Here is a 13,154-nt window from a genome sequence, read left to right on the forward strand (position 1 = left end):
TTTTACTTTCTTTTTTTTTATTATTTTCAAGCACATAATTGTTATGTTATAACCTATCAGAATATGTTATGCTACAGTAAAGCTTGATAATGCATTAGATTAACTACTACTTTGATGGGCATAAAAATCATAACCCAATACAGGCAGTCCCTGGTTAATGGACGGTTAACAGCGATCTGGTTTTATGCCGCTTGTCTAGCGCCGAAAATCGGCAATTTTCGGCGCTGAAAATAGCCAATTTCCGCTTGTCGGTGCCAATAATTGGGTATCGGCGCCGATACATACCTAACAGAGGTGCCGATAACCGAAAATTGGCACTTTTCGGTGCCGATAACCCCCGAAAAAGTGCCAAAATCGCCGATTTTCGGTTAGTGGCGATTTTCGGTTATCATCACACCCTCAGAAATGGAACACCGCCGATAACCAGGGACTGCCTGTACTGTATTTTGAAACTTGCAAGATGGTAATGAAATGGTTACTGTTCATCACTGCAATATCTTTTCTCTTCATTTGTACAATACTTGGTTTTCTTGTGCATACAAAGTTTATGTTACAGCCCACATAGTATCTTATCTTATATATTTAAAATGTTAAAAACTCACACACATGTTAACAACCTTTGAAGTGGAAATGTGCTCTAGTATACTTATGAATAATATAGCCTTGCTTAACTCTGGAATGCTTAAGAGAAACTGGACTCAAAATTTACAGAGTATAGGATAAAGGAGGGTTGAACAAAATGTAAAGCTGAATATTAGAAAAGTAAATATAGTAATTTATGATTTGAAAGTGCTTAGATCTATGAAATCTCCCTCAGCCTTAGCCTACACCTCCCCCTAATCAGCTGATTATATGATGTAAACTTGTATGCTAGATATTACTAATAGGTCGCTGTGCTTATAACCATCTGTAATTTTGATGAGTACCCATACTTAATTATTTATTATTAATATACTTGCATTGTATTTATTTTCGTCTCTAACTACATAAAAGCTTGTAGATTAATGATGTTATATATATTCAGTAGAAAAGTTGAAGGATTAGGACAAGTTATTTCATAATGTTGGTACATTTACGATGTCAGAAACATATCAATTGTTTTCTGCTTACATATTTACAAATACTGTAATGTGTTTGCGGATCTGAAAAAACCCTGACGACTAGTTTTCACTTTTCCTGATTAATTTTGCTGTTTCTGCCTATACTGCTTTATCCTTTTCTTCATTATCTTTGTGATAATTTTTCACACTTGTTATAACCTGGGTCCCTTGGGGTTTAAATAAATGTCTCAAGTGCTGCTTGTCTGAACTTCCCAGTGAGTGCCTTACTCTTACTGCTGCTCACAATAAGTCTCCTTTACATTTTGAATGGTTGCTTTGTTCACCTGTTATTCGTTACTTCCTTTTATGAAATTCTGGCTTAGTATTTATACAGCACAATGATCACTGAGAGCTTAGTATTCACTGACATTTTGTAAGCCTTGCATACCTATTTTGTTTTCTGTTAAGCACATAGTCAATCACAGACTATGTGATGTTTTGGCTATTCACATAGTGTTTATGGTGACTGATATTCCTGGTTTACCATGATTATTGCATCAAGGATTTACAATTATCACAAACAAGATTTTTTTTACATATATCTTAACCCTTAAGGGATGGCAGGGCTCTTTTGAAACCCAATAATTGCATATGAAACTCTCCAGTTCAGCTCATATGATTACTATTATTTTGCACCATAATATTTGAAAAAACTTTGTATGAAAATGTTCCTACCTCTTGAATGGGCCATAAATGACTATATGGCAACACTCACTCCTCAGCTCAGTTACAGGAAGATTAGTGTAACTTGAGGTTTCATGGGCGAATATACTACATCTCACCATCCCAGTGCATCTTGCATATATTTGTCAATAAATACACTTGGGGATTGCTGTTAGCTTTAGTTCTTATCTTTGACAATAGCATATCAGCTGTAATTGTTTTTTGCAAAGTACAAAAACTATTAGAAAGAACACTAGAATATTTATAAGTTTTAGTACATCACCCCATCCCAGTACATCTCATTAACCCTTTAACGCTCAAGCCCTATTTACAAAAAAACGTCTCAGATGCCGGCGTTCGGTGAGTTAGGCGCTAAGCGGAAAAAGTTTTTTCTAAAAATCACAGCACGCTTAGTTTTTAAGATTAAGAGTTCATTTTTGGCTCATTTTTTTGTCATTGCCTGAAGTTTAGTATGCAACCATCAGAAATGAAAAAATATTATCATATATAAATATTGGAATATATGACAGCGCAAAAAAACTCTGTATATAATTGTATACAAATCACGCTGTAAGCAAAACGGTTAAAGCTAATGACTTAATTTTTTTAGTTGTACTGTACACTAAATTGCAATGATTTTGGTATATAACAAATTGTAAAACGATCAAAGCAACACAGAGAAAAAAATATTATCACAAAATGATGCATGAATTGTGAACGATGCGAATAAAAATTTTTTTTCAAACATTCACCATAAATCGAAATATTGTGCTAGAGACTTCGTTTTCTTGAAAAATGAAGCTAATTGATTGAATATTACTTAGACTGTGCGTTGTAGCTACAATTGCAGTTTTTTACCATTTCGGTCGAGTTAAAGTTGAACGAAAGTCGAATTTTTTCTATTTATCATGATTTATATGAAAATATTTCAAAACTGATAAAAGCTACAACCATGAGTTATTTTTTGTTGTATTGTACATGAAATTGCGCACATTTCATATAAAACTTATGTAACGACTAATATAAAATAGTGCAAATATTATGACAACGAGACGAAAAGAATTTCTGAGATGTTCGCCGAGTTAACACAAGCAGACGTAAGGAAAATGTTTTTTTTAAATTCACCATAAATTGAAATATTGTTAGAGACTTCCAATTTATTGCAAAATGAAGGTAAACGATTGAATATTACTAGAATGTAAGAGTTTTAGCTTACAATTGCGTTTTTTTACCATTTCGGTCGAGTTAAAGTTGACTGAAGGTTGAAATTTTGGCAGTTATCATGATTTATGTGAAAATATTTCAAAACTGATAAAAGCTACAACCATGAGCTAATTTCTGTTGTATTCTACATGAAATTGCACATTTTCATATATAAAAGTTTATGTAACGACTAATGTAAAACGATGCAAACATTACGACAACATGACAAAAGAATTTCTGAGATGTTCGCCGAAAGTTACAGCGCAGACGTACGGAAAAGTTTTTTTTTCAGAAATTCACCATAAATCGAAATATTGTGCTAGAGACGTCAAGTTTGTTGCAAAAATGAAGGTACATGATTGAATATTACTAGAATGTAAGAGTTTTAGCTTATAATTGCGTTTTTGACCATTTGGTCGAAAGTTAAAGTTGACGAAGCTTGAAATTTTGGCAGTTATCGATTTATGTGAAAATATTTCAAAACTGATAAAGCTACAACAATGAGTTATTTTCTGTTGTATTCTACATGAAATTGCACACATTTCCATATATAAAACTTTATGTAACGACTAATATAAAACAGTAAACATTACGACAACGTGATTTGAAAGAATTTCTGGCGCCGGACGTAAGGAAAAAGTTTTTTTCAAAAATTCACCATAAATCGAAATATTGTGCTAGAGACTTCCAATTGGTTTGCAAAATGAAGGTAAATGATTGAATATTACTAGAATGTAAGAGGTTTTAGCTTACAATTGCATTTTTTACCATTTCGGTCGAGTCAAAGTTGACCGAAGGTTGAAATTTTGGCAGTTATCGTGGATTTATATAAAATATTTCAAAACTGATAAAAGCTACAAGCATGAGTTATTTTCTGTTGTATTGTGCATGAAATTGCGCACATTTTCATATATAAAACTTTATGTAACGGCTAATATAGAACAGTGCAAAATTTACGACAAAATGACGAAAGAATTTCAGAAATTTTCGGTCATTGAGGTACTGGCGGGCGTAAGAAAAAGTTTTTTTCAAAAATTCACCATAAATCGAAATATTGTGCTAGAGACTTCCAATTTGTTGCAAAATGAAGGTACATGATTGAATATTACTAGAATGTAAGAGTTTTAGCCATAATTCCGTTTTCGACCATTTCGTGGAGTCAAAGTTGACCGAAGGTTGAAATTTTTTGTAGTCGACGCTACGCCCACTGCATTCAACAGACAATTTTAGTCGACGTTTGCATGCCCAACAGGCGTTTATGGGTTAATATTTTACCATAAATATACTCAGGGATTATTGCTTTTTTTTAGTTCTTATCTGTTATCATATTATATGAGCTGTAATTGTAATTTTACAAAATAAAACTTTTAAAAATTATTAGGAAGGACATGTATAACTCGCTAAAATTAACGAATTTTTACGAGTATCATGGAAAAGAGACCCTGCACAGAGTTGGAAACATTCACTTTCAACTTCCCGTGGAAGGTACAGAAAATTTTTAAGACTATTTTGTCCACATACCATGTGCATTTGCATATTGTCCTCTTTCCAGTGATGTGGCTTTGCATTTTTTTTAACTGGCAGACCTTAAAAGTTTGGCCCAGTCTTTGGGTATTGTTAATGTATATTTAGCTCAATCTATAAGGGTTAATGAAATTTGTGACAGAATTATGATAAAATATTTGGCCTTGAGATTAGTTTGTAATTCAAGTTCTCTTAACATCAGTTTGACAACTGCTAAATAACTCATTTTTCAAATTTTTCATGATGATTCTGTGTAGATGCATAGGCACTTATCATAGGCATTGCAGTAATTTCATGTCTAACTTGCAGAGGACCTTATGAAGTGCACAAATAGATAAAAGTGTATGGGCCCAGATATACCTTGCAAAGCATGCCACACACAAGTCCCTACTCCTATGGCAACTATATATAGCAAAATGTGCTATAAGTACCTCAAAGGTTAAACTGTGAGGTCCTTATCCTCTTCTGCAGATCAGTTTTTTCCCACTTTTGTTTCACCTTTATCTGCCTTTCTGAGGCCTAACAATCAAGGTCCTCCATGACCTCTAGAATGAGAGGGATGAAAACCTACCTATTTGCTACACTGCGCAAAAAATGGAATTGAGCTAACATACAAAAATGGAACTATCATATATCTCTATGAGCAATGATTGTCACTCATCTGCTCATCCTCCAGTATTAAAGTAAGCTATTACTTCTAATGCTATTAGTACTTTCCTACAAGAGAGTGCTCAGTTCTTGTTTTCTTTGACAGCACACTAAGAACTCATCTAATGCAAGCACTAGTGACTCTGCAATTGCCTAAAGCTGTAATTGTAGGGCTCAATCACACTTCAATCGCACTCACAGTGTGAAGAAATGACATAAGGATAATAATGCCTCAGAAATTTGGTCACCACTATTCTGCTAGATCCATTAGTGCTTCTTGGTCATCAGTATCCAACCAGTTTATCCAAGACTACTTCTCACCAGTCTCATGCCTTAGAGCATAAATCAAAAGTTTCCCCATAGGCTACCTAAAGACTCCTCTCACAGCAGACATAAGCAGTCTGATCATATCTAAACATATAGTAGTGCAATGAATTTTTGCAGTCGATTGATTTATAGATTTTGGGCATATATGCCAAGCAATGGGGTAACTAAGGCCATTCAGCGCTGAAATAGAAACTGACAGTAAAGGTTTGAAATGTGTAACAGGAGGAAAACCTCGCAGTTGCACAATGAACCAATTGTTAGGAGAGCATGGACAGTAAGAAGGAAGAAAGAGAGTATGAACAGAGGTACAGTAAAAGGAATTACACCAGTTGCAGCTAGGGGCCGAAGGGACGCTACAAAGACCCTTAAGTAATGCCTACATTGCACCGCATGAGGTTCACTGACAGCACTACCCCCCTACGGGGAGCAAGGAAGTCATGTTGCCTTTGCCTTGGTAACAACATGAAGCAATTGGCTTTTCTTCTGTAGTAAACTGTTTTTCCAGATGACTTACAGATTTCTGAATTTATGTATGTTGAGTTTTATATATGTTGAGGTGTGTATGTATGCACAATAATTTATTTAAGACAGCTGACACTTAATTTAATGTGGTTTAAGTCTGCCACCCAAGGGATGGTGGAACCTAGATGCATGAACTGCTAACTGGATGTGAAGGATTTATGCAGTCTCTGAAAGCCTGCATGGAGCTGAGCTTTAAAACTATACATGGGAACTCCTGTGTAGTGACATGAAAGGGAGGACACTCACCTCCCACTTCTTTCTGGCAGGCTCTCAATTAAGTTTAACATGGTTTCACTGTTTGCAAGCTATGCAGATATCTAAGGGCAACTTTGAAGTTCTTTTTTATTTTCTTTTAAAATATTTTTAATGAAATTTTTCAACATTTCATCTCGAATTCCACCAACATATTTTACATTTCTCTCATTCAAATTCTCCCAATTTTGCCTTCCTTTACATTCTATGATATTTCTTACAAACACTCATAATTAAGTATACAATACATTAAAGGTCCCATAGACTGTATTACCAGGCTTTTGAGCAAAGCAACATTCTTAAACCCACCTATTAGCCAAATGGATGACTGCCCTTATATGTTTAAGATTAAGAATTAAGATTAAGTTTATATGCTTAAGATTAACAATAAAATTTTCATGCCAAAGTAGTCACAATTCAAAAATAAACAGAGGACAAACAGAGAGAATTTACTAAAGTTGGTTTTAGAAGGGTACTCACTTGAATCAATTTAACTTTATCACCGTAAGACATTATAGCATCTCTTGTTGGTTTATGACCACAATCCTGAGACACAATAATAGGAAACTGTTCTTGGTTTGGTCGATACTTCAGTAGAAGATCAAGAGATCTCCGTACAGCTGATTCTCGATTACATGCTATCAACAATACAGGCAGTACTTGAATAGGAGGTTCTGGTATTAGATCCTGAAAAATGTAAGGAAAGTTATTCTATAAAAATTTACAACTTATCATAAGAGAGAAATCTTTCTAACCTTGTTTGAAAATCTGAATATCATACTCAACATTTTCAAATATATCTATTAAAGAAATACCAAAAATAAACTATAACTAGGAATGTTAAAACTTGAAATAATAACTAGGAATGTTAAAACTTGAAATGTTTCTATCATAAGTACATTACAAATATCTTAATTTACTGACAGATTACCACTTGCAGAATAAACCATTCTTGAAAGAATAACTAGCATCATCCTCCCACTGAATATTCTCACAACTAAGAGAAGCCTTACCATTACATCATCAAACATCATTCTCAGCTTTAAAGGGGGAATCCTGTATTTGCTATCCTGCATGTTCGAACCCTAATGTTCAAGACACGAGGATGAAACCCGGCCAAGCACCCGAAGCAGCTGGCAGGCAGTATCGAGACACCTGGGCGTCTCTGCATTTTCTCTCATCCTGTGCCTCTCGCAAGGAGAGCGCACATGATTCATAGAATTCGAGGGACCTATGAGACTTACAAAAATCGGGAGCAGCTGCTTTCAGTTTCCTAAGAAATCAAAAAGAGCCAGGCAGAGAACCAATCTTAGACGCAGACTTCTAAGACTGGCAACGAGGGCGTGGTCTCTCTCGGCCCCAGAGGATAGTTCAAATTGGTTCCCACCAAAGGGCGGAAAGAGCCAACGAGAGAAAATTGCCTCCCAGAAGAAAGGCAGTCCCTTAGAAGTCCTGCAGGACTCCCAAAGGAAACCTCTTCCCTGCTTCTTCTGGTGTTTGAACCGACAGGATTGAGATACCAGGCAGGGACCTGACCAAGCACCGGTAAGAACTCGAGGAGCGCTAGTAGTGCTGGCAGGAAGAACTGAGACACCTGGGTGCCTTGGACCTTTCTCTCACGCTGCTCCTGAACTGAGCCGGGAAGAGTACTCACCAGGTCAGACCAGGATACAGTAAACCCCCAATATTCATGGGGGATGCATACCACAAGCCCCCACAAATAGCTAAATCTGCAAATACTTAAAACCCCTGTAAAAACACTTAGAACTGCCTATTTGGATAGTTCAAACACAAAAAAAACTCTAAAAATGCTTATACCTGAGTATTTGAATAGTTTTATCACAAAAAGTGTATTTAGTCATGATTAATTAGTGAATGTTTCTCAGTGAAAAATACTGGGAATGGGTGAATTTTCCGCAAATAATGTGTATATATGTTTCACAGAGAAATCCGCGAATAAGTGAGTCAACGGATCATGAGAACACGAATGTGGGGAGTTTACTGTACTCGATATTCCACAGAATCTCAAGCACTCGGAGCAGCTCGCGAACAAGCATACATGAAGGCCAGTGATGACAAGTGATTGAGCCACATTGGCAGGAACAGAGTCGAACGATCCCGACGTGGATCTATGCCATTCCAACCAGGTACTGTGGTCGATCCCGAAGCAAACACTGTAAGAATGTCAGGATTACTTCAGGCAAAGACATCCCAACTGAGATATCCAGCCAACTGCTGCTGTGCCTAAGATGCTCACTGTCAACCTGAAAGAAGGAGCAAAGATTAGTAGAAGGAGATTCCTCTCGCTCGAAGAGGAACTGCCCTACACAGCAGGAGGAGCCTGTGAGAAGAGGTTGCCTGACCAGACCCCAACTTGCGGTCTTCACCCGACAAGCGAACGAAGAGGGTGAAGGAGAGAGATTTCTCCCAAAGGAGAGATAGGAAAAGAATCTACAGGAAGAGAGGAGGAAGGGGGGGAAGGCCACCAAGGGAGTCGATCAAATGAAACTTACTGACGACGCCTGCACCGCCCCCCCAACAACTCTCCATAGCGCAGGTGGCTAAAACAACACTCAGCACAAGTAGAAAGGAAGTAGTCATGCCCTTGTACACAGAGGGAGTGAGCCCAAGAAGGGGAGCAAACTTGGTATGTCCCAATCAATGTAGGGGAGCGAAGTTATTACATCCCAATCTAATATCCAAACGTACAGGGAATGCCTTCAATATCAAGTAAAGGGCTACTGAAAGAGAAGCATTACCACTCGGTTATGCCCCTCTAAATATGCCCTTGGCCGTCAAACCCAAGACACAGATGCTGGCGAATGACTGCCTATGCAAGGCTATCACAAATCATGGGTTTGAATATTAATAAATATAAATATCGAACACGTAACATATACACAAAATACAGAAACATCCCACCAGGATAAATAAAGAGCTTAACGAAAGTCAGGCAAAGAGATCCAAAAACACGTCTGCAACGCATGACGGCTGAAAGCAAACTGGAATGATTACATCCGGGCGGCGGGTATTCCCACCTACCTGATGGTAGTCACTGCCTAACCACCTTGTTCAAGAGTTTAATGGCAGTGTCCAGCTTCGCCGTAAGTTAATTCCTAATGTAAAGGACTGATGGTTTGTACAGTATATCATGACGGAATAATTAGGTCTTCAAAAGCCGCATGATACAAGTATATAGGTAGTCCCCAGTTAACGGTGGGCTCGGTTAACAGTGATCCGGTTTTACGGGGCTAGTCTAGCGATGAAAATCGGCAATTTTTGGCGCTGAAAATCACCGATTTCCGCTTATCGGCGCCGATAATTGGGTACTGGCGCCGATAACCGAAAATGCGCTTTTCGGCGCCGATAACCCCCAAAAGTCACCGACAAAGCCCCAAAATCGCCAATTTTCGGTTAGCTGCAATTTTCAGTTATCATCACACCCTCAGAAACGGAACCATGCCGATAACCGGGGACTGCCTGTAACGGTTATCTGGTTTTACGGTGTTTATCTAGCAACGAAAATTGGCAATTTTCTGCGCTGAAAATTGCTCATTTCTGCTTATTGGCGCCGATAATGGGGTACTGGCAACGATACATACCTAACAGAGGCCCCGATAACTGAAAATCGCCGCTTTTTGGCACCGATAAGCCCCAAAAATCGCCAAAACAGTGCTGGAAATCGCCGATTTTTGGTTAGTGGCAATTTTCGGTTATCATCACACTCCCATAATGGAACCCCCGCCAATTACCGAGGACTGCCTGTATATGGTACATAAATAGATAGCGAAGAACCATTCATACTGAGTGACAACCATCCAATAGGTTGTAAAAAATCACAATTTTTAAAAATAATTTGTATTTTTCATAACTAGTAAGCCTGCGGTCTTAACATTAGGATAAATCTTCTAGCCCAGTCGGAACCAGTAAAAAATTCAATAGAATTGTATATGCAAAGAACTGGTGGCTTCTGCCCTCTGTCAGGAGTTAGATGGAACAACCACCGACCCAAGCTGTGACTCGTGACTTATCAGAATTCCTCTTACTGCCTTTGAGTAAGGATATCTTACTCTTTCTCTCCTCCCTACAGCCGGTTCTTTGTTTGTCCGTGTTTTCTTTCTGTGTTTTTTGTGCTTGTGGGGAAGAGTTGCGTTTATCATGGATACCGAAAACCCTGCTACTAGCTCCACCTCTGGTTCCTGAAAACCTCAAGAGGTTGTGCCCTGGTGTTGGAGGATTCCCGTGTTCTTGCTTCTTAGCCTGCATGAATACAGATCCCCATTCAATGGTGCAGAGCAAATGTATGTAATGTCACTAATCCCTGTTCAGAATGTCGTTCTTGGTCGGTGAATCAGTGGAAAAGGTTCTCCAAGAAGGGTCAGCACAAGAGGAAGACAAAGATGACAGCCTTGTTGCTTGGTTCTGCATCTCCTTCATCTTTTCAGTCTCCTCTTGAGGCTGGCCCTTCTTTTGAGAAGCCAGTTCCAGCTGCTTTGCCTTCTTTATTAGAATTTTCCCTTACCCCTTCCTGTTCTTCCAATGATTCGTTGAGAGATGTGTCAGGAGGGGTTTTGGGAGAATTTTTATCCAATTATGCCTCTTCTTTCCCTTCAGGGAGGGGGGGCATTACCATCTTTGTCCTTCTTTCCAGCCTCTGATGCAAAGAAGATGGCGAGTGTTTGGGCGTCATTAGACCTATCAGGAGTACGAATCTTGGATGGCCTGTTGTCTCACTGCTTGACTTCACGATACCCACTACCATCTATCGTGGCTGTTCCTGCTCCCCTGGGCCTCCACTACATGGGGTCTAGTGCTGCGACATCTAGTGGGACACATGTGGTACCAACCGCACATCACTATGGGTCACCCCTTGTTCTGCTGACAGAATCATCTGCTGTTATGATGTCACAGCCAGTTCCCTCCGTGATGTCACCTTCGGTTTCATCAACCTTGGTGACATCACAGCCTGCTGCTACTATGACATTGTCTACTGTGCCATCTGTGGATGTCCTGGTCAAAGCAGTGTTGGAGAGACTGGATTTGGTGATTGAGGAGAAATGTATTCATGCTTGTAAGAAGTAGACGAATAATGTTTAATAAAGTCAAGTTTAAAGGAAATGGATCAAAGCAAAATGTCTGAGGACTTCACAACAACAATGCAGATGCATGAATAGACACTTGCAGCTGCATGAGATCTGGGGAACCTCTCATACACATGCAATAATACTGTATTACTGGATGACTGACATTTTCTTTCGTACAGACTGAAGCATCTAGGATGATTTCAAGTGCAAAAAATGGGCTAATTGTAATAAATAGATTTGTTTTAATACTAATTAAAAGCTTTGAATGTAATATGATCAAGCAAATACAAACAGAACAGCAAATTCATTTCTCTTGATTACTCAGAAAAGACTGTATGGTGGGGTTTACAGTACAGATCTATTTTCACTTAACAAGCATTTACAAATCTCAATGAAATGTTATAATCTAAACAAAAAAAGAAAAGCACCATACCTGCAAACCAAGATCTTCAGCTTCTTCTCGACTCTTCTGCTCCTCCTGCTGCTTCTGAAGGGTCCTGAGTCTTTCCACCAAGGAATTGTAGAAATCACTCTGCTTCCTAAGCTCCGACTCCAGTTTGTCCACCTGATGTGACAAGGATTGAGCCTTATCGCCATCCTGAATACATGAGTAACAAGAATAAATTCTTATACTGAGTCATACACAAGTAGTAAATAAAGTGTACCATGAGTATATACATGATATCTTGATACAATACTAAACTGCTGTTATCAGAATTAAAAATCATACAAAAATATTTATCAAAGTAGCACAGGATAATTTCTCCCAGTGAAATACAATCTAGAAAATTCATACATTCATAATCAATGATGATGATGATAAAGCTATTCAATTCTATAAATAATACGTGTACAGTAATTTGACTTTAAATGTACTACTCATTACAGTGGTGCATTAGCCATGAACCTTTACTTTTGTAACTACATTATATCACAATTGACATCAGATCATTAGTATATGCCCCACCATGAACTTCAGGTACAAACTAATTACCCGCCTCACTTTCCATGTCTGCAGGACTTAACAGTTGACCAGAGTTCCCCAAATTCCTTCCTGCAAGCCAGGACAACATATATTTATTGTCAATACTTACTCATTATTCCCTTTTCATCTAATTCATTCTTTTCCAACCTTCTTTCCTAAATTTTCACTTCTCGGTAATATACAACTGGTACACCTTACCAGGTAGTTGTCCATCACCAAAAGTCTTCACTGTTTATAGTATCCATTATCAAACAAACTGGAATCTAGCAGAAAACATCACAAAACTGCCTAGTATAGCAGTATATCAATAAAGAAGAAAAGTGAAACATTCTTAGCAATGTTCAGTACAAGCGAGGAACATGAGAGCTTCTACTTGGTATTGTATTGTGTTTATTACACACTATCACTCATAATTAGCAGTTTTCATTTGCCAGAATTTTTTTTTTAATGGCAGTTATCACATAGCCTTGCCTATCTGTGCCAGCTCCTGCTCTCTTGCCTTCAAGAAACATCTAATGAAAGTGTCAGCAAATGCAGCATGGAAGTTAGGTATTGTATGGAAGGCCTCATATATCTATAATAATGATAAAATCAATGGAACCTGTTTGGGGTCATTTGTCCTTTATTTAGAACATTGTTCTCCCGTGTGGTGTCCACTTCTGCCAGAGATTTATCTCTTTTTCTGTTTCCTAACATCAGCAGTTATTTTTTGGATCATCAACGGATAGCCATTTGTTCATCAATTTTTCATAAGCTGTTTTACCCGAGAACTTTTGCTTTCACAACTGATCCCTATTCTTCTTTTCCTGACAAGAGTGACCAGATTTGCCAGGCAGCAGTACCAAT

General features: G+C 38.0%; 1 protein-coding gene across 4 annotated transcripts in view; it reads right to left on the minus strand.

Moving 5' to 3' along the window:
* The window catches only part of Mgat1 (alpha-1,3-mannosyl-glycoprotein 2-beta-N-acetylglucosaminyltransferase), a 118,033-nt gene that overhangs the window by 45,758 nt on the left and 59,121 nt on the right, over positions 1 to 13,154 (minus strand). For all 4 annotated transcript variants that reach the window (XM_067081563.1, XM_067081544.1, XM_067081534.1 and 1 more), the window contains 2 exons: positions 11,757 to 11,921; positions 6,720 to 6,926 (listed from right to left, as the gene is read on the minus strand). In XM_067081563.1, coding sequence (XP_066937664.1) covers positions 6,720 to 6,926; positions 11,757 to 11,921 — 372 coding nt within the window. The remainder of the gene's footprint in view (positions 1 to 6,719; positions 6,927 to 11,756; positions 11,922 to 13,154) is intronic.

Source organism: Macrobrachium rosenbergii, chromosome 3, assembly GCF_040412425.1.
Source record: "Macrobrachium rosenbergii isolate ZJJX-2024 chromosome 3, ASM4041242v1, whole genome shotgun sequence".
NCBI lineage: Eukaryota > Metazoa > Arthropoda > Malacostraca > Decapoda > Palaemonidae > Macrobrachium > Macrobrachium rosenbergii.